The sequence below is a fragment of the Dermacentor variabilis genome, chromosome 1 (assembly GCF_050947875.1).
Source record: "Dermacentor variabilis isolate Ectoservices chromosome 1, ASM5094787v1, whole genome shotgun sequence".
Taxonomy (NCBI): Eukaryota; Metazoa; Arthropoda; class Arachnida; order Ixodida; family Ixodidae; genus Dermacentor; species Dermacentor variabilis.
The window spans coordinates 41,417,243-41,438,191 of record NC_134568.1 but is presented as its reverse complement, the minus strand read 5'-3'; the positions used below and the strand labels follow the sequence as shown (position 1 = coordinate 41,438,191).

At 46.1% G+C, this 20,949-nt stretch overlaps 1 protein-coding gene across 1 annotated transcript in view; it reads left to right on the top strand.

Moving 5' to 3' along the window:
* The first annotated feature begins 338 nt into the window (after positions 1 to 338).
* The window catches only part of LOC142576687 (visual pigment-like receptor peropsin), a 289,960-nt gene continuing 269,349 nt past the window's right edge, over positions 339 to 20,949 (top strand). The window contains exon 1 of the mRNA XM_075686923.1: positions 339 to 495. Within this exon, the coding sequence (XP_075543038.1) occupies positions 374 to 495 (122 nt within the window). The 5' untranslated portion in view covers positions 339 to 373. The remainder of the gene's footprint in view (positions 496 to 20,949) is intronic.

Genomic DNA, 20,949 nt, shown 5'->3' with positions numbered 1-20,949 from the left:
TAATTTTTACTATATATCCACTTTATGTAAAAAAGGAGAAGCCTATGCCACGTAATGGGGCCAGCATCTTCTGAATATTATAAACAAAAACCGCCTAAACATGGTGTAAACAAGACTTGAGGCTCTTCTGGGCAGTTTAGAGGGAAACCGATATCTTGAGGTTGAAACTAATGTAACTCTCCTAAAAGAACTAACAAGCTTCGTCCTCTGCCTGCTTTCTATGCTAGAGAAAGCAAATAGATTCAGTGTATCCATCAACCTCTATTCCTTGTGCGAAACCTTTCACGGCTTTGCGTGTGGTGATACTGAACCTTACGCGCTGTTTCCTTTGGCAGGGTTGATCGGCAGCGTGGGAAACGGGATAATTCTAAGCATGTACGCATGCGTGTCGTCCGTGATGGACCCCACGAGCCTGCTCCTCATCAGCCTGGCGGCCTCTGACTTCGGCATTGTCATTGGCAGCCCAATCTCGGCCACGGCCAGCTTCTCCGGGAGGTAAGTTCAGTAAGCATTGCCAGTAATTCTGACTATGGTTCGTTTGAAAACGTTATCGCTGGTATTGTATATCTGCATATAGATTGTATAAGATTATCTGATGCGCGCGTAACAACTCTTCTGTAACGCCCGAGATGCCAGGATACTATTTGAATGAATAACTAAACTGATAATAAATAAATAAATAAATAAATAAATAAATAAATAAATAAATAAATAAATAAATAAAGGTGCCGCGGCGCGTGACCTGACGTCTACCTCCTATTCATGCACGCGCGCTCAAATATGTGGAACCTTCTACTGGTGCTATGGCCATCAATAGACGACCGCTCTATCAGTATGTGCCAGTATACTTGACAATTTCAGGGGTAGTAAATTTCTGTGGGCTACTTATGTAAAGTGATGAATTTTCATTTGTATTTCATTTCGCTAGATATCACATTCAAACAAAACAAGTACATCTAGGTCTCTGTAATGTAAAGCTGTTCCAGTGTATTTCTGTTCCATTTCTCTCGTTAGCCCTCCGTTATTGCTGAAACGTCTTAGCGGCCACGTCGGCTTTGCATGTTTGTCGCGGGACGTCACTGAAACCGCGAAAACTTCCCATCTGAAGATGAATTGTACGCAGTGATTATGCATGATTAAGCTGAACATAAGAAAGCTATTTCTTTCAGATTCTACACCTGTGCGCTCCTCGCCTCTGGTCAGCGATCTAGTTAAGATAAACAGGTCGCGGTAAGCAATGGTGTTCGCCTTGAAACCAAACAAAAGTCACCTTTATAAACGGAGAGAGCGTTTAGTGAGAGAGAGAGAGAGAGAGACCAAGAAAACAAGAGGTGAAAGGCAGAGAGGTTAACCAGATTGTTTGGTTGGCTACTCTGCACTGGAGGATGGGGTGAGCGCAAGAAAATAAAAAAAACAAGAGAAGATAAAAATAAAAAATGCATCAGCTTGCACATTCTATAGTTTTTCGATCATTCCTCTTTCTTCTAAAAACATACTAAGGTTTTCATAGTTTGGGACGACGTTGGCTGGGACTAGTGTTCAAGAGTTCTGGCTTCCGTAAGGGAACGGTGACAATCTTGTCGAACGTGGTGAAGAGGACTTGCCTTTCTGCATTGAAACGACGACAATCACACAGAAGGTGCCGCTATCGTTTCTTTACACCCACAAACTTCACATTCTGGACTTGTGGCCGTTCCTATGAGGTAGGAGTACGCACTAGTAACGGCTACTCCAAGCCATAGACGACAAATGAGAGTTAGCTCCCGTCGTGGTAAGTCATGTAGAAGGCGGAGCTTCAGATGAGGATCCAAGGAACAAATGCGGTGGTTTTTAATGTCTGTAAAATTCCAGTGGGCCAATGTAAGTTCACGAGCAAGCGCACGCAGCTTTCCCGCTGCGTTAGTTCTTGACATCGGGACAGCGACGCAATCGCCACTGTCATGTGAAGATCGAGGGGCGGCGTCTGCTAGCTCGTTTCCACAGATACCACAGTGGCATGACAACCATCGAAATACGATGTCATGTCCTTTCTCGACTGCCCGGTGGTAAATTTCTCTTGTGTCCTCTACAAGTCGTTCCTGGAGCGTTTCATGATCGATCAATCCAATTTCTTCAGGCAGAGCTACAAGTTCGACAGCCATCGTTGATGTAAATTGCGAAGTCCTGAATTTATTGACTAGATTTTGCTGGGACAAACACCGCAGCTGCTGAACTACAGTGCATTGCCGACCCATTGTTGTAAACATGTAAGCTGTCAATGGGGGCTTCAGAGAGTAGCAATAATACGGTCTGCTTCAATGCTGCTGACGATATATGCGCCTTCTTCTTGATGCCTGGATTGGTAAGGTATACCAAGGTAAGGTAAGGTATAAGGTAAGGACCACAGCAGAAATGAAGGCTATGCTGCCGGGACGTAATTCGACGGCAGCGTAGTCAGTAGTCAGGAGACGGATAAAACTCGTATGCCGCCTAGTTGTTGGCAGGCAAGCAAGACGGTGAAAGGGCCACCTTGCGAGAACTCGAATGTGCACTCTTAGAACGTCAACTGAAGTGTACGTTGCTATAGAGTGGTCACGCGCTGTGGTGATTGTGGCTGCTCTGGATGCACATTTAGCCAGGCCGAGGCAAGTCCGTAGAACTTGGGCTTGTGTACTGTGGAGTGCCTGTAGGTTCTTTCTACTGGTGCTACCCAGCATGCGCAGGCTGTATCTTAGGAAGCGCATAAATAATGCATGGTATAGCTGAAGTGTCGCTTGCACAGATGCGCCCCAAGACTTTCCGCAATAAAGTTGAATACGAGGGCTATTACAGTTAACATCTTCATATGTGAAATATGTGGCGTCCAATACAAATCATGGTCGATGATGATTCCAAAGAAATTATCTTTGTTTCATGAACAATTACTTTTTCATCTATCTGCATAATATAGCGAGTGATTGTTTTGCGTACAAATGCGGCTAATCGGCACTTTAGGGTAGTTCGTCATTTCATATGTAGGTAAGACGTTTGTGTGACCACATTATACAGTCTCGCTCGCATCTGTGGAAGTGTCAAGCCGTACGCCCAGGTGCAGATAACCTTTACATAGATGAATATCTGTACCGTTCTTGGTCATGATCCAACAAGGCCTAACAGTGCTACGTTAAGGAGTGTGGGGGCTTAATACTTTGCCTTGCGGCACACCTTTGTTGGTTAGAGGGTGAGATGTCATTCCATCCTCGGTAAGCACGAAGAAGGACCTATCCTACAAATGCTGTAAATGTAACGCAGTGCATGGCCACCAGTGCCCACATCACTCAAGGTATCGAGGATTGACTGGCGTTCTACATTATCACATGTGCCTTTGACATCAAGAAACATCGCCACCGTTTATCTTTTCATGCTCTTTTGATGTTCAGTAGGTGTTACTAAATCAAGCACGTTATCGAAAGGTGATCGACTGCGCCGGAAGCCCGTCATTGCATGCGCATATACCTCATTATTTTCTAAGTACCATTCAAGGTGCGTTAACACCATCCTTTCGATTAGTTTCCCAACGCAACTCGCAAGAGTGACGGGACGGTAAGATGCCAAGTCCAATGGTGATTTAGAAGTCTTAATCAAAGGTACTAGGCGGCTGACCTTACACTCACAAGGAATCAATCCTTCGCGCCAGAATTCCTTGTATCTCTCCAAGAGTACACTGTGGGCTTTTCGGCCACGGTTTCCAGGTGCCTTGTATGTGACTCCATTGGACCCAGGCAATGACTTCCTGCAAGTCCCCAGCGCAGCTTCTAGCTCGTCCTTAGAAAAGAAGAGATCTTTTCAAGAGTCCTGGGATCCCGTCAAATCACGTGATATTGATACAGACAGTGAAGGCAAGCCAGCATTTCTTGCGCTTAAGTCCTCGGCAACGTCAATTTCACGTCGTCCTTGATGCAGGGTACGAAAACTAAAAGGGTGGCGTTGTTGCGGAGATGATTGTAGGTCACGCAAACCTCTCCATAAATGGGACAGAGGCTTACGATCATACAAAGACTCAGAAAAGAAGTTACACTTTTGATATTGTAACGTATCAATGCAGTGCTGGAGTCTTCCTTTTTATCCATCTCGCCTCCCTCTGATCGTGAATACATTTGCTGCGACTGTATCTTCTTTCTGCTCATCGGAGAATCGCTCGAAGTCTTTTCAAATCGCCTTTGTATCCTGCATACTTTGCAGAAGGCCTAAAAGTGAACATAACATCTTGCAGTGTATTTCGAATCGGATTCTCCGGTAATGACGAGTGGCCTTCTCAACATTCGTCTTCCAAAGCGACCTGAACTTCATCCAGTCTGTTCTACGAAGGGCAGGATGGAGACTTGGCCCCTCCCTTTATCTTCCTTTATCTTTAATGGGTACAGGAACGGAATCAGTTCCTTGGGTTTCTATGTCTTGACACTGCTTAGAAGACACCGAGAGACCAAAGTCAAGTCCGCACAGCAAATGTAGGTCAGTCCCCATCACTGATACAACAAAGCTGCTGGTCCGAGACAAATGCTACTGGTCAAATTCACCCAGAGAAATTGGTGTGCGTTAAAATCTCTACTAAGAACCCAATGGTCAGATGTTGCAGATAACAAAGCACCTAGTCGTTGCGTGTCAAAACAACAGGTTGGAGAAATATATGCACCAACAAGAGTGTATTTAGGTTTCTTTGCTTTTACAGTGAAACAGGCGTATTGGTCATCGTCAGGAGGCAAAACTGAACCTAGCACGTAAGGGAGTTCACACCGACCATAAACCACGACCTTTCTGAGGACGCAACACGTCGTGGACGAGAAAGCTTCATAGCCCGATAGCCGCATGGTAATTTGAAGGTTTGGTTCGCAAATGACGATGATGGGAAATTTTTTCGAAAAAGCTAAAGGTTGAAAATCCTAAATTCTTGATCCGAGGAGCCGAGCATTCCACTGAAGTAGTGATGCTGCCTTGACATCTTTACGGAAGGACAGCGGTGAATGAGCCATGATAATATGCGAGACTCAAGTACTGGATTTATCGCGTCCACTACCTGCAGTGCGCTGCGAGCATTCGGGGTGTTCAAGTTCGTCAATAATGTGCGCATGGCATTCATGAAAGACCTCAGCATGGTGAGCACTTGCAATTCCTGGCCTTCTGCGCGGACAGCTACAGCGCCCTTCGTAGTTGGTGGACGAGTGTCTCGTGGTTTTTCGAGTTGGCGTGTTTTTAGTAAAGGTGGCCATGCTTCACTTGAATCAGTGATCTCGGGCGTCCCTCTCTCATATGCGCTGGTAATGTGTGACGTCAGTGGTTGACGACCAGTGTTAGCTGGATTGTGCACTTCCTTAGAACTACCAGCGCACTTTTTGGACTTGCGGTGGCGGGAATGTCGGCAACGCATTTTAGTTGCGGCTTCTTTATTTTTCGAATGGTCTCTAACCATCTTCTTCAAGATCCTCTTTTCATTTTCATGAAACGTGCAATCTTTCCAAGTCCCATCGAGTGCACCCTTGCACTTGGAGCGCTTGAAGTCCGTTGCTAGACAAGTGTCTGAGTTATGTGACTTGGAACATCGTAGGCATATGCCTAGGTTCTTATACGCAGGACTCACGTGTCCAATTCTCTGACAATTACGACACTATAGTGCTTTGAGGACAAAAGGTCGTACAATAGGGCGAAAATGGCCGACCTTCACGTGCGATGGTAGGCGATCACCTTTGAGGAGAAGCTTCACGCAAGTTGATTTGCAAATATGACAAGCTTGTAATATGGCAGTGCTGTCTGTCGTTGTTTTGATCATAACGGGCAGTTCACTGTCACAAATAAAGACATCGATTTTGTAATCCACGCCTGCAGTGGTTTCTAAGCTGTGTGGAATGTGGCAGCGCACTCTGACGTTATTTAGCTGTATGATCTTCACCACCGGTTCCAAGATGCTTCGGTTAGTAATATCGATAACAAGGGTCTTCTTGCGGTTATTAATTCTGGCGTATTTAATCTTGCCAGCAGTGAGCGCCTCCAGATACATGGAGATGTCCTGTCTATTGGTTGACATTGTCCGTAGCCATCTAGGGAGCGAAAATAATTGTATGCTCCGGAGCTTGCGGCGTAGGAGTCACAGTCAACTTGCTTGATGCATAGCACTCGCTGACATTTCTTCTTTTCGCTTTTCAGCGTATGTAGACCTCGAAGCCTTCCTCGTCCGAATTGGCGTTGCTCGAAGGAAAATACACATCGGTGTCATCGGTGTCATCGCTGTTAGCTTGGCTCCGACGCAGTTTGTCTTCCTCGCAGTAACTCCCGCAAACGCTGGCAGGTCCGGACGGCACTCGACCGATTCTACTTCCATCGCCAACAAATAAGTGAGCCGGATATCCCAACCGAAACCGGCGAAAATCTGTAATATTCAAGAGAGTCCAAAACATTGATGTGTACAACAGCTACTCCGTCGTTTGGTTGGGCTGTTAAAACAACCTTGCGGATCACCACACATGCTTGCTACGGTGGTTACATAAATTTGACGTCAGGAGATTGGAATAATTTCACATTATAGCGCCCCTATATTCTGAAATGTTCCAGAACCCATGCATAGGTACACCGCTACGAAATAATTTAGCTCATCCCACACCATGTTTAATCGACGTCACTAGAAGCATTGTGAATGCTATACACAGACGTTATAGGTATAATATACACCTATCAGACCTGTACAGTGTATTTAATATTGTCTGCACTCCTATAAAAAAGCAGCTTACAAGCGATAAGGTAAAATAATCCTCCCCGATATAACATCGAATGCATGCGGAAATGTATGAAACTCGTTTATTCATCACCGCACCGTCCCCTTTCGAGAAAATTGGCAGCAGTTTGATCTGCAGCCTTGTTTTGCCAGATAACGGAACGCAACTGTGAAGTGCCTTTTGAATATTGCCAGGTGGCATTGCGATATTAGTACGCCAGGTCGCGTACACACCTCATGGTGTTATATCTTCATGCCTGTGTTGCGGCAGTGAAAAGCGGTATTTACGGAAAATCAGCGAAGGAGCCATTTTCGTTAACATACATGGTTAGGGGCAGCACAACGGACAGAGACGAAGAAAACGAGAAGACAAAAACTGCGCGTTTTCCTTTCTTTTTCGTTTTTTTTTACTTTTACCGGAACAAACATAAGGATGTGGTTGCACCAAAAACACCGTATGTAAATAGGAAGCCACTTGAATAGAGATTGTTTCTGAACTGTACTCTAGCCTGAGGAGGACATACGTTTACAATTGTTTCCACCTTCGTAGATTGCTTTCGCTTAAACTTTCTCGTATTCAATGCTTACTGTGATGAATTTTACGTGTTTTGTAATGTTTGTTCGCTTGTTTTGTTTATTCGGATTAACATTCCACTCGTGCTTTCTACCTCGAGCCTAACACGTTTTGACTGTAGCTCGTTTATGCCATGCGCAAACGTAGCACGTAGAAGATCGACAGAAACAAATTGGGTAAGGTGTACAGTAAACTCTCAGTTGTAAGAACGTCGGTATATCGAATATTTCAGAATAACGAACTTTTTAAAAATCCCCGGCAGTTTTCTTATAGATTCTATGCAAAAATGTTTCACTTAAACGAATTTCGGAACAGTAAATATTTCAGTTTATTGAACTCGCTAAGAGGACCAAGGCTTATTTTTACGATCAGAACCGATGCCCGCCCTCATCAAACCGCCGCTCCAGCGGCAATGTAACGCCGCTGGCGCTACAGCGCCCCTGAAGAGGCGAGGAAGACGAAGAAGAGGTGAAGAATAGGCGAAGAAGACGAAGAAAAGTCGAAGAAGCGGCAACTGCCGAGCAAGTTTCAAGCCCTATAACTCTAGCTGAGGTTGTATGGTACATTGGAAAGTAGAGAGTTTGTGTCTCAACAGCAAGCTGCAGTGTGCCAGAAGAAGCGTGCAAAAACATTGACTCTTTGGGCAGTTTTGTTACTTCCTGTGCTTTAAAAGTACAAGTGCAAAAGAATATTACAGATTATTTTTTCTATGTGAGAAAGGCAGCATTATAACTGTTATGCACCTTGTACTTGTTGATATGTACAAATTCCATTTCACACATTTCTAACACTATCGATGCCATGTCTTTTGCTCCATGAATTGCACTTCAAACTTTTGACTCTGTATGCCATGTCTTATGTTGGTCTAGTGAATATTCAGTTTAGTGAACTTTCAGTTAAGTGAACTATTTCCTTCGCTCTCTTGAAGTTCACTCAAGTGAGAGTTCACTGTATTAGGAATGCCGGCGACAATAGGTTCGTGAAACGTTCAGTGCGTGCTGAAAAGAGTGTGTTGTCACTAGGGGTAGAAATGAATTAACCAAATAGACATGTTACATTTATTGCATGCATTAGAAAGCTTACATGCCCAACTTATGTATCAACTATAGGTGTTTTCACGGTCTAATTTTGCAGTCGTGCTCACTTCCTATTCTTAGTGGGCCCTTTTGTGTTGGAGAGGGTGTTTGGTCGCTAGGGTAACGAAATGACCCCGCTACTGGTGGCGCCCAAAACTCTCCTGCGCCGCTGAAAGCCGTCGCACTCGTAGATTGGGGCTCCTGCGCTGGCGCTCCCTATTAAAGCGAGCATGTTCCGCCGTGGTCCAACGATTCGGATATTCTTCGCTCTTACTGCCTGCGTCTCTCCGCGCTATTTCTGGACCCTATACGAGTCGAACGCTCAGCGCCGCCTCGGACGAATCAGCTTGACATGTTTCCAACAAATTACGCGCTCGTAGGCCTTGTAACTGCTGATGAGCACCAGTTAGAGTTTGATGAATTCTGTCTACTATGACGGAGTGAACTGTCACAAACGCGCTCACTCCTGCTCGGACGGACGAATGTACTACCGAGCTATACGCCTCTCTGCCCACCGCGCGCCAAACTTATATGCAAAAATGCAAGCTAAATACTATGTATGGCCTGCCTGAATAAATGAAACAGGCTAAATCACTATTTCACCGCGTTTCAAAGGGCATGCCATTAAATAATAATAATAATAATAATAATAATAATAATAATAATAATAATAATAATAATAATAATAATAATCACCTGTATAGGAGCCGCCGTGTTTTCCCCGACACGCTCAACTAAGCTGCAACGACGGCTCTTTTCGCCGGTTGCGCTTATCAGTTGGTTTGCAGCTGTATTTTTAAATTTTTATTCAAGGTTCTCAAATGCTCCGAGGCGAAGTATTGCGTGAGGGAATCTAAGAAAGGATAAAAATATTTAAAAGGAGAGCCAGCCAACTCGTCGCATCAAATTTGGCAGTATGAAATCGAGTGTTATACAATGCATAGCTGTAGAAGTCACAATTGGTGCTTATACGTTGTTAGGCTGCAGAAAATCAAGAACTGTGGAAATGCACATGCAGTTCTTACAATGACGTTTCACACATAAAAAAAAATTATCGATGTAAACCTACTCCTTCGTATGCAGATACCACTGAAACAACACACGGACATTCTGTAACGAGGCTGTCCACTTAATTTCTAAAAGTTCCAGGATCAACTTTATGTAGATAGCGAAAGTAATTATTAACAAAATGATTATTTATCTAATTACTCAAATATTTATGTACTATAAGTAATGCAAACCAATGGCACACTCAGTTTAAATTAATTAATTAATTGATATGGAATTATTCATATGATTATTCATTTAATTATTAATGATTAGTTTCATTGACATGAGTTATTTCAAAGTTGGATAATTAAAAGTAATTCAATTCTTTATGTTGCATTCAGATCTGCATATTGCGGCTACAACCGCTCTAGTATAATTCAAACAGGAACACCTCAGGGAAAAGCAAGCCTTTAAACGAACGCGTCGTTTGAACTGCACAAACTAGAAGAACAAGAGATCGCTAACAACGCAAAGTTCGATGCAGGCGCAAGCGGCTCGCCACCAGCACGACCGACAACAGCGGGAATGAGCGGCGGTTAAACCCTGTGCGACGGATGTTGGCGGCGGCGCTGCTGTCGGATGGGCAGGCATCCAAGTGCAGGACCTTGTCCACACTTTCCGCGCCCCGGCAATGCACGGCGCGTGCCGTCCCTGCACCAACTACGCCCTTCTACTACACTGTGACGCGACACATGATGGTGGACGAATGGCTTTCTTCCTCTATACAACGATACCAATGTATGAGTGCGGGGTTGCAAGGATATAAACGGTGACGGTATAACATGTTTTTGTTGCATACGGATTTAGCAAGCGACCGATCTTAAGCACGTTTCACGTTAAAGAAGGGAGAGAAAGAAAAAGACTGGAAAAGTGCCCACAGGCTGTCAAGCGGCCACCTTTGTCTGATAAACATTCCTGCGCAGCGGCAACAAATATCCGTGCGGGTCGAGACGAGAGCGAATATTCAAGGGCGCCATGACGAGAGGTCTTCAAGGCGTGAGCAGGAAGACAGCGCTTCAACTCACATTTGGCGATTCCGTGAGCGGCAAACATCTCACCACCTGCGTTCGGCGTCGGCGAGCAGACCGTGTTTTGCTTCTGTGGGGGCTTGGCGTTTACCTAGTTGCAGCTAGCAACTCGAAACGGCTGGTTGCTTCAGGGAAATTGCGTTTTGTTCCCATGTATCTTCCCTACGCATGTTGTTTTGGCACTTCATGGGAATGCAGAAAAAAATTCTTTCGCGGTCTTTTGTAACCTGGTCGAATGGAAAAATTAACGAAATACAAAAACGACAACTCCCCCCCCCCCCCCACTTTCTTGTATAATAATTAACTCTCACCATTGGCGCGACACGTGCAAGCAGCCAGGCGTTCCCAATATCACGTGTGAATCACTCCGCACTATACTCCTCATGAAGTCTTGCAGTGCAGGCGCAATCAAAGCAATTGGCGAGAACCTCAGGTAGTCTTCTGCTCTGTAGAGTCGTCTGGCAAGACTTCACAAGGCGCCGGTAGTGGCGCTCCGCGTAGCGCTAGCAGTGGCCGCGCCTGTACATGGCATCCACTTACCATAACAGCTCAGTTGATATATATTGTGGGCTCAGGGCCGTGGCTTCAGAGCCAGTGGCCAGTTGAGGCTCTCAAAGACGACACAAGGTGCAAGAGCCATGCAATAGATAGACTTTGCTCCCCGAAGCGCCAAACGAACTGGTGCAGCTTCTCGGGCGCCGTTCCTCGCGCTCCGGTCTCAGGCTGGCTGAGCGTGGCACGGGCGCATGTACCAGGCCGAGACGGTGATGATGGGGGCGCAGCGGCGTAACCATGCGGCCGGCTTCCCCACTATATATATATATATATATATATATACCATTCGGTGTTCAAGGCGGAAAAAGTGCAGTCGAACAACAATACCAAACATTTTTTTAACTCTCTCTCTCTCTCTCGGTATATATATATATATATATATATATATATATATATATATATATATATATATATATATATATATATATAATATAGATCGCAGGCATTTAACTCATCACGACTACCTAGAGCGATTGCACACTGGAATGGTCTCCCGGATCTCATTGCATCCATCCCTAATCGTGAAACATTCCGTGATAATCTGCATTCGTTGCGAGTTAATAATGTATAATGATGTTGCACTTTGCTATTTTTTTTCATGTAATTACTGATGCCGCCCTTACTCAATGCCCTTGAATGGGCCTGTAAGGTATTGTGATATATACGCCTATGTATATCACAATACCTTACAGGCACATTCAAGGGCATTATATATATATATATATATATATATATATATATATATATATATATATATATATATATATATATATATATATGTGTGTGTGTGTGTGTGTGTGTGTGTGTGTGTGTGTGTAGAGAGAGAGAGAGAGAGAGAGAGAGAGGTGTTGCGTTCACATCAACCGCTGCTGCGTTCATATTTTGATGGAGGCAGACTGCTGGAAACACGTTTAAGTTAAGGGGCCTTACAAAACTTCTCGGACATCATAAGTGAGTCTTCTTCGCTAGACTGCACTGTGATTCTAATAATAATCCTGTGATACGGTGAACCTAATAATATGCCGGTACTCACTGCAGGCAGTTACCAGCATAGTTGGAAAAACGCCCCTACTTTTCCCAGCAATTTCTGAAAATCCAAAGCACAGTTTTAATTCAGGTATAATTACCCATACACTACCATTTAGAGCAATACAAGAAAACAGACGAAGAAGGAATAGCGCGCACAAGTGGTGACTTCCAGCTACGTTCATTTTCAATGCGTGTACGACGCTTAAATGCCACGGAGCGTCAAGAAAAAACAATTCCCATGCGCTGAACAGGCTGAAGCACAACATCCAGCCATGACGATGCCGAGGCGTAAAAGTTCCATGGAAGCGCTGCAACTCCGATGGCAAAGGTCAAAGCTCACACTGTAAAGTAATTTTGGGCGATTTGAAAAGCAAAGGGCGGAGAGAGGAGGCGAAAGAACAGGGAAATCGAAAGCAATAAATTTGCACTAGAACAAACAAAGAAGATATACTAGATGTGCTATAGTAGGGGTCGCGGAAAGAAATCGGCTGCGAAAAACATTCCTTCGTCGCAAAGGCATTAATCTGAAAAAACACGGAGAAGCCCAAACGGCGAACGAAGAAATTAACTAGATCAGTGTACAGGAGAGGGTGTTGGGTGAATTTCATCCACGGTTCTCAATGAACGCATAGGTGTCGGGTAAACGCAGAGATTAGTAATAGGATTTTTTTTAATTAAAAAGAGGAAGGTACTACAAAAAAACACAAGTTAATGATAAAGTATTTAGCGGGATAGAAAAGGAATTCAGGCTGTTCCTTGCAAACTACTTAAGCTTTACCACAGGAGGAGGGGGGGGCATGAGAAACTTCGTTGTCGTCGTTGTCGTCGTCATCGTCAGCATCATCATCAGCAGCAGCAACCTATTTCATCTTCAATGCAGAACAAAGGCCTCTCCCTGCGATCTCCAATTATCCCGGTCTTTTGCTACTGATACCGACATGCACCTGCAAATTTGTTGATTTCATCGCCCCACCTAGTTTTCTACCGTCCTCGACTGCGCTTGTCTTCCCTTGACACCCATTCTGTGGCTCTAATTGCCCACCGGTTATCTAGCATACGCATTACATAGTCTGCCCAGCTCCATTTTTTTCTCCTAATTTCAACCAGAATACCGGTTATCCCCATTTACTCTATGATCCACACCGATCTTTTCCTCTCTTTTAATTTTACACTTATGATATTTCGTTCCGTCACTCTTTGCACGGTCCATAAATTGTTCTCGAGCTTCTTTATTAACCTCCAAGTTTCTGCCGCATCTGATAGCACCGGAAGAATGCAATGACTGTACACTTTTCAACGACAGTGGTAAGCTCCGAGTGATGATTTGGTAATGCCTGCCGTATGCACTCCAACCCATTTTTACTCTTCTGTAAATTAGCTTAACATGTTCAAAATCCCTTGTGAGGTACTGACTAGATAAACGTACTCCTGTACATACTCTAGAGGCTGGCTTGCGATCCTGCATTCTTGTTCCCTCGCCAAGCTATGGAATATTTTCTACTGCCTATTGAGCTTCAACCCCACTCTTGCACTTTTTTGGTTTAGGTCCTGAATCATTTGTTGTAATTTATCCCCATGCAGTGTTGCTCAACTGGACAATGGGTGCTATAACGTAAAACTATTCCGAACTTTTCAATTCCACTTCTGCAATCAGCCCACCGCGATTGGTCAAAAACTTTTTGGCCACCATCACTTCACCTGTCTTTCACGCGACGTCACGGAAACCGCGATAGCTCCTCATCTGATATGACGTGAACACATTGATTATGCATAATTTGAACTAACAAAACAGCAATAGTCATTTCCGATTCGACGCCTTTATGCCATTAGCCCTCGGCTATTGGTCAAAAGTTTTCGGGCTGCGCCCACTTCACCTGCCTCTCACGCGACGTCACAAAACCGGAAGAACTAACCACGTCAATGTGACGCGTACGCGTTAAAGATGCATTAATATGCCGAACAAAACTGAATTTTCTTCTGAAAAGCCCCAGGCTGCCCCGTCCCGTTCCGAAAGGAATAAAAGATGGCTACCGCCGATCGCTCCGGCACGGGCTACTTGCCCCTGCCGGAGAGCGTCGGTTAATTTGCGTGTAATAAAACTTTTTGCGTGGCTGTCTAACGCTTTCGAGAAATTTCGGCATGTTTACGACCTCGCTCTGCCAACTCTTCTGAGCTGAGGATCCGTTTTAGAGTCATTCTTATGCTTCCGTTGCATGCCGCCGCGATTGTCGACGAGCCACCGCTAGCTAAGAGAAAGCGGACCAATCGCAAACGCCGGCACCATCCTCTTCATCCGGTTATCGGTATTCAGTGCAGTGGCTCGGCCCCATCGAATGCCTCTCCACTTGAGCGTGCTCCTCGCCTCTTGAGGGCCAATGAGATAAGACAAGCCGCTCAGTGCAGGCAATGTTATTGGTTTTTCAAACAAACAAAAGTGACCTCCTATGAACGAGGGGAGCATTTGATTGGTTTGTTCAGACAACCCTGCGAGTTGCGAGCTGCCCGATGCTTGCGTCGGCGGTTACGCAAATTTGAATAAGAACATATTGGAATAGTTCTACGTTATACGGCCCAATGTTTTCCGAAAAGAGAAGGTTGCTAAGACATTCGCCGTTGATCCTCGATACTAAGCCTTCCCAGTATAACAGCTGGAATACTTCCTCCAAGCATGCAGGGAATGGGATTGGAGACTTTGTGTCTCCTTGCCTGACCTCTTTCTTTATAGCTATATTTCTACATTGGAGAAGTAAGGTATCTGTGGAATCATTGAAGATATTTCTGAAAATATTCACGTATGCCTGCTCGATTCTTTAATTACCCAGTGTATCTACGACTGCTGCTAACTCTACGGAATCAAATGCCTGTTCGTAGTCTATGAAAGCAATATAGAGAGAATTAAAATTAAATTATGGGGTTTTACGTGCGAAAACCACCTTCTGATTATGAGACACGCCGTAGTGGAGGACTTCGGAAATTTCGGCCACCTGGGGTTCTTTAACGTGCACCTAAATCTAAGTACACGGGTGTTTTCGCATTTCGCCCCCATCGAAATGCGGCCGTCGTGGCCGGGATTCGATTCCGCGACCTCGTGCTCAGCAGCCCAACACCATAGCCACTGAGCAACTACGGCGGGTTATAGAGAGGATGGTTACTCCACAGATTTCTCAATTACCTGATTGATGACATGGATGTGATCCATTTTCGGATATCCCTTCCTGAAGCTAGCCTGTTCCTTTGGTTGACTGAAGTCAAGTATTGCCCTAATTATATTGGAAATTATCTTGGTGAATATCTTCTGCAATACTGAAAAGAAATGCAATAGGCCTATTATTCTTCAATTATTTAACGTCTCCGTTCTAACGTATTAGTATAATGTTGGAATTCTTCCAGCTCTCTAGTACTCTTGAAATCGTGAGACAGTTCTATAAAGGGCCGCCAGCTTCTCAAGCATGATGTCTTCTCCAACTTTAATTAAATCGACTGTTATTCCATATTCGCCTGCCGCTTATACCGGTGTCATATCTTACAAAGCCCTTCTAACTTACTTCATCGCAATTTCCAGAAGGAGCGTCTGTGTATATTACACCACTTCTTCGAATGAAGGTAACGTGGCTGCTCTGGGTACTATACGGGTCATGGGCCAGAATTATTATGCTGCTATTAATCGAAATTGCTGATGGCGTTATCCTTCTTATCCTTCAGTGCATACATCCTGCCTTGTCCTATGCTTGGTTGTTTTCTTTCTGATTTCATGCTACGGCCATTTCTGCTGCTCCCACAATCTTTCCCACGTTATAATTTTTAACATCCCTTACTTTTTTCTTAATCAGTTTTGACAGTTCAACGAATTCTATCTGATCTCTTGAGTTTTACGCTTTGATGCGTCGTCGTTCCTTTATTTGATAATTTATTAATTCGGAGAGCTTACTTGCTGGTTGGCTTGGTGCCTTACCTTCCATTTAAATTGCTGCTTCTGAAATCAGCCTTGTTACGTTTCATTATTTACCTCTATGTTATCTTCAGCTTCCTGTTCTAAAGCTGCATATTTGTTAGCGAGCACCATCCTGAAGTCGTTTACTTTTAGCTTTACCGTGTGCAGGTTGGCCTGTTTCTTCTTGCCTATTTTACAGCGAAGCTGTATGCCTCTACCGTCCAAGAAAATTTTCGTGTCCTTGGCGTGGTAAGCAAGAAACTCCACATGTGTGGGCCAATCCCGGAGGTAGTGCAATGCCAGGTCGACCCGCAGTCGAAGTGAAGCAGGCGTTAAGCACTCCTTATACTTGGCCCGATCCCGAAGATAGTGCAATGCCGGGCCGACCTGCGGCGGAGGTGAAGCAGAAATTAAGCACTCCCCATACGGGGACCGATACCGAAGATAGTGCTATACCGGCCCGACGCGCCGCGGAGGTGAAGCAGGTGTTGCGCACTCCCCATGCGTGGACCGATTCCGACAATAGTGAAATGCCGGGCCGACCCGCGGCGCAGGGGACACAGGCGTTGAGCACTCTCTATACATGGGCCAGTCCCGAAGATAGTGCAATGCCAGGCGAACCCGCGGCGGAGGTGCAGTTCGTCATTAAGGGGCCCACATACACAGCTTCGCTGGTCATCCTTCTTCCCTTCTTCACAGAGTGGAATGGGCACGGAGTTTTTTAGTCCTACTTTCCTCGAACTAAGACACCCTAGACTTTACTAACCTATGGCCACTGCCCTTTGCCCTACATAATACTTCTACATCCTGCACTATGACATGACTATGGCATCGGCAGAGAGTATGAAACATATTTCATTCCTTGTTTCTCCATTAGGCCATTTACAGGTCCATTTCCTGTTACTGCGCTTCCTGAAGAAGATTTTCATTATTCGGAGCCTATTCCTTTTCGCGAATTGTCCTCCAGTTTTCCTAGAATCGATGCCGTAGTTGCCAAATGCTTTTCCCCACTTTTGCATTGAAGTCGCCCATGGCTACAGTATGCCGAGTTTGCATGTTTGTCATTGTGAATTCAATGTCGTCATAAAACTGCTATATTTCTTTATAATCATGACATGGAGGTTGGCTTGTACTACCTTTATTCTATAACTCTTATTCAGCTTTATTACAACTGTTCTATGCGCATCGCGAACGCACGGCAGAAATTTTTTTTCAAGAGGGAAGAAAACCCGCCAGGGGGCCTTGGAGTACAGACGTGTCTCACATGACCTCCCGCTTCTCGTGCTTCTCACCCCGGAACAAGGCCTGTGACGAACCCAAGTTTTGCACCGGTGCAACCGGCAAGACGAATGAAACCGACGGACGCTAGCAACTTTCGGGTGAGTGCACCTTATCTCAAGATATCAAGCGTGATTCCCGACGTCCACCCGCCCGTCCGTTTAAGCCTAACACCCTCCATAACCAGCTGCGGCAATCTCACCGGCAGAAAGACCCTCGCGCCGCGCGCCGCGTGAGCACGAGCACATGAGCTCTCGCCCACCCCGCGGCGAAGAGCCCCTACGATGAGCCGAGAGGCAGCTGCTTCAAGCGAAATGCCAACGAACCAGAAAGAAGCTGAAGCAAATCCAATGCAAACAGAGCGGACGGAAGAAAACACCGGGGAAGATACCTGGAACTATGACGCAGAAAGCGGCCGAACAATCGAAGCGGAAAGCGCCTGGATCACAAGAAACAAGAAAGCCAAGACGGACACCTCGAATTCAAAGACGCCGGCAAAAAAACCAACCGATGAGCAAACGCCGAATCCAGCACCTTCACTGCAACAACGCAGACCCAGGATGCCGCCCCTTCCACTTGACGACCTTAAAATCGTGTACCGCCCGCAAGCAGGCCTCGACCTCGCCAAGTAGAATAGCGTAGCAGTCATTGACGCCATCGGTAGAGCGAGTGGACTATCGCAGCAGGACTTCAATGACAAAGTACGCGTACAAGTACAGAGAATCGAAAATTTAATCATCGCAAGCACGGCCGACAAGGAAGACGCCAAGATGCTGGTCAGCATCAACAGAATACAGCTCGCGGGCACTTACCACAACGTCAAAGGCAACATACGAACCCCTGATGACGTCTCCCGAGGCGTCATCAATGGCCTTATACCATGAACAAGCACCGCAGAACTTACGGCAGGAATCCGAGCACCGGCACGGTACACCGTTCTTCACGCCCGAATGATGGGCCAATCGACCGCGGCAGTCGTATTCTTGAAGGACCGCATGTTTCCTACTACGTCATCTTCCAGAGCGTAGACTTCCGCTGCAGACCATATCGCAAGTCAGTGCAGTATTGCCGCACCTGTGGCAACACGGGGCACCGCCAAGACGTCTGTCCGAAACCGATCCCAGATTTTTGCTACAAATGCGGCAAGACTGGAAAACCACAAGACCATTACTGCAAACCGACCTGCAAGCTCTGCAGAGAAGCGCACGAAACTGCAAGTACAGAGTGCAAGAAGAGACAGAAGCCAAGCCCCCCACCCTAAAATATACGGCAACAGCGCCTTAATAGACTACAAGGAAGAGACAACCGCTGGAGCTCCAGCAGTGAAGAGTTCCCTGAGCTGGGCACCTCGGCCACCAGCTCGAGCAGTGTCAGTGCGAGCAGCTCCCCCAGGCGTAGCAGCTCCAAGTCGTTACTGCGAAGTGCTTCGCGCTCACGTTCCTCCTCTCGCTCCCGCTCAGTCAAGCGCGCGAGCTAGGCCCATGCGGTAAGCGGCACGAACGACTCGGGTGATACGAGCAGCTTGGATGCATCGGCCGAAGCCACAGTCATACGGGTCCTAGAAAACAAACAGCAGAACCAGCAGAGCAAACTGCAGAATCAGCACAGCCAATTGCAAAGCCAGCAAAACCTCATAGACAAGCTACTCCACAGTCAAGAGACACAGCAAGAGCTCTTCAATAAACTGCTTCAAAAGTGCAAAGAACAACAAGAACTCACCGGCAAGCTGCATCAAAAATGCCAGGAGCTCGAAAACATAAACAGACAGTCGGGAACGGCGTTGACCAAGGCCGACGTTGAAGCCATAATAGATGCAAGGTGCCTGATATTTCAAGAAGCCTTTATGAAGAGCATTCACGCCACAATGGAAAAAAATTTTCCAATGAGCAGTCGAAAAAACAGCCGCTACCTTCAAAAACATGGTCGCCACGTTAAACGCCAAAATAGGTGGGATCGCGCCACAGCTCAACAATTTTATCGCGCACGTAAAGAACAACTACATCACCAAGGCACAGCTCGACAATTCGCGCCTCACGACTCGGAAGAAGGCACGGGCGAACAGCCACAGCGACTCTTGCTCGGTCTCGCCCACTCGCGATAGCCGACGCGAATTCGAATCCATCGACGATGGTGAGCCCAAACCACAAGGCAAAGAACCAAAATTCAACTATACGCATATGGCAATGGAACTGTCGATCATACCGCCCACGACACGCCAACCTACAAGAATTCGTCAAGCTGAATCAACCCGACGTCATAGCACTACAGGAAACCAACACGCAGAATGTCCGACTGCAAAGATACGCCACGTATGCACAAACCCGACTAAATGCCATATTTGTGAAGAAAACTCTCACAGCCCAAAAACACGACGCAGAGAACACCCAGACAGAACACACCTTAATCGAGGTTTTACAGGAACGAAAGACGGTAGCAGCTACCGAACTTCAATTACTTTGTACGAGAAATCATGAAATCACCGAATGTACACCAACTCGTCAGAGAGGGAGACTTCAACGCCTCGAACACGCCATGGAGCTATCATACCACCACAAAGAAGGGTGCTACAGTGCACGATGCCGCCCAGCAACACAGACTCACCCTCTGGAATGATCCTCTCCGGACCACAAGAATCGGAAAGACCGTCTCCAGGGACACAAACCCCGATCTTAGCTTTACTGCGGACGTCCCCTGGGCAGAGTGGAGTTGACTGCAGGAAACCTTAGGTAGCGATCACCATATCCTTCAATTAGATGTAGCACACACCCATAAACAGACCAAGACCGGAATTGCACGGCTAATCTAATCGAAATCCTTTAAGGACAAGCTAGATTCCGGAGTAAGCATAAGTGACATTGACGCGTGGCTCAAAAATGTATTAGACACAGCAGAACCTCACACCAAGATCATACAACTCGATGCCGATACACCCGCTGTCGACGCGCACCTCCTCCTTCTCTGCGAGGCCAGAAGTGGCCTCCCGAAACGATGGAAGTGACAAAAGCTTAACAGAAAGCTAAAGACACGCATCGATCTTCTTACCAAGCAGGTTCAAGACTATGCAGACCACCTCGTCAGTCAGAAGTGGCACGCTTTCAGTGAAAAGCTACAGGGTATTCTGAGCACGAAGAGGACCTGGCACATCCTACGCGCACTCCTGGCCACTGAACCCACCAAAACGAAGCAGAAGCAACATCTCCACAGTCTTATTCACAACCACGTCGTATCAGAAAGACAACTCCTGCGAGAACTACAAAAAAAACTATGTGGAGACGCACCCTCTACCGCGTCAACTCGCAGCAAAGAATACTCTGGAAAACCGAATCCAGAACTCGGCCGACCCTTTACGCAGGCCGAAATCCACGTAGCCCTATCCAAGCTGATAGAAATACTAGCCCTGGTAAGGACCGGATCGTTAACAAACACCTACGCAACATACCGCAGCAGGCCACCGAGGCTCTCCTCCGTTACTACAACGAGTGCTGGGAGAAAGGAGAACTGCCTGCTGTGTGGAAACACTCGTACATCACCATGATCCCCAAGCCTAACAAACCTCTCAGCTTGGAGAACCTACGCCCGATCTCCCTCACCTCGTGCGCGGGAAAGCTTTTCGAACATATGGTGCACGACCGCATTGCGCAGTACTTGGAAGACAACGGCCATCTACCAGACACCATGTTCGGCTTCAGGCAGCCCCTCTCAACGCA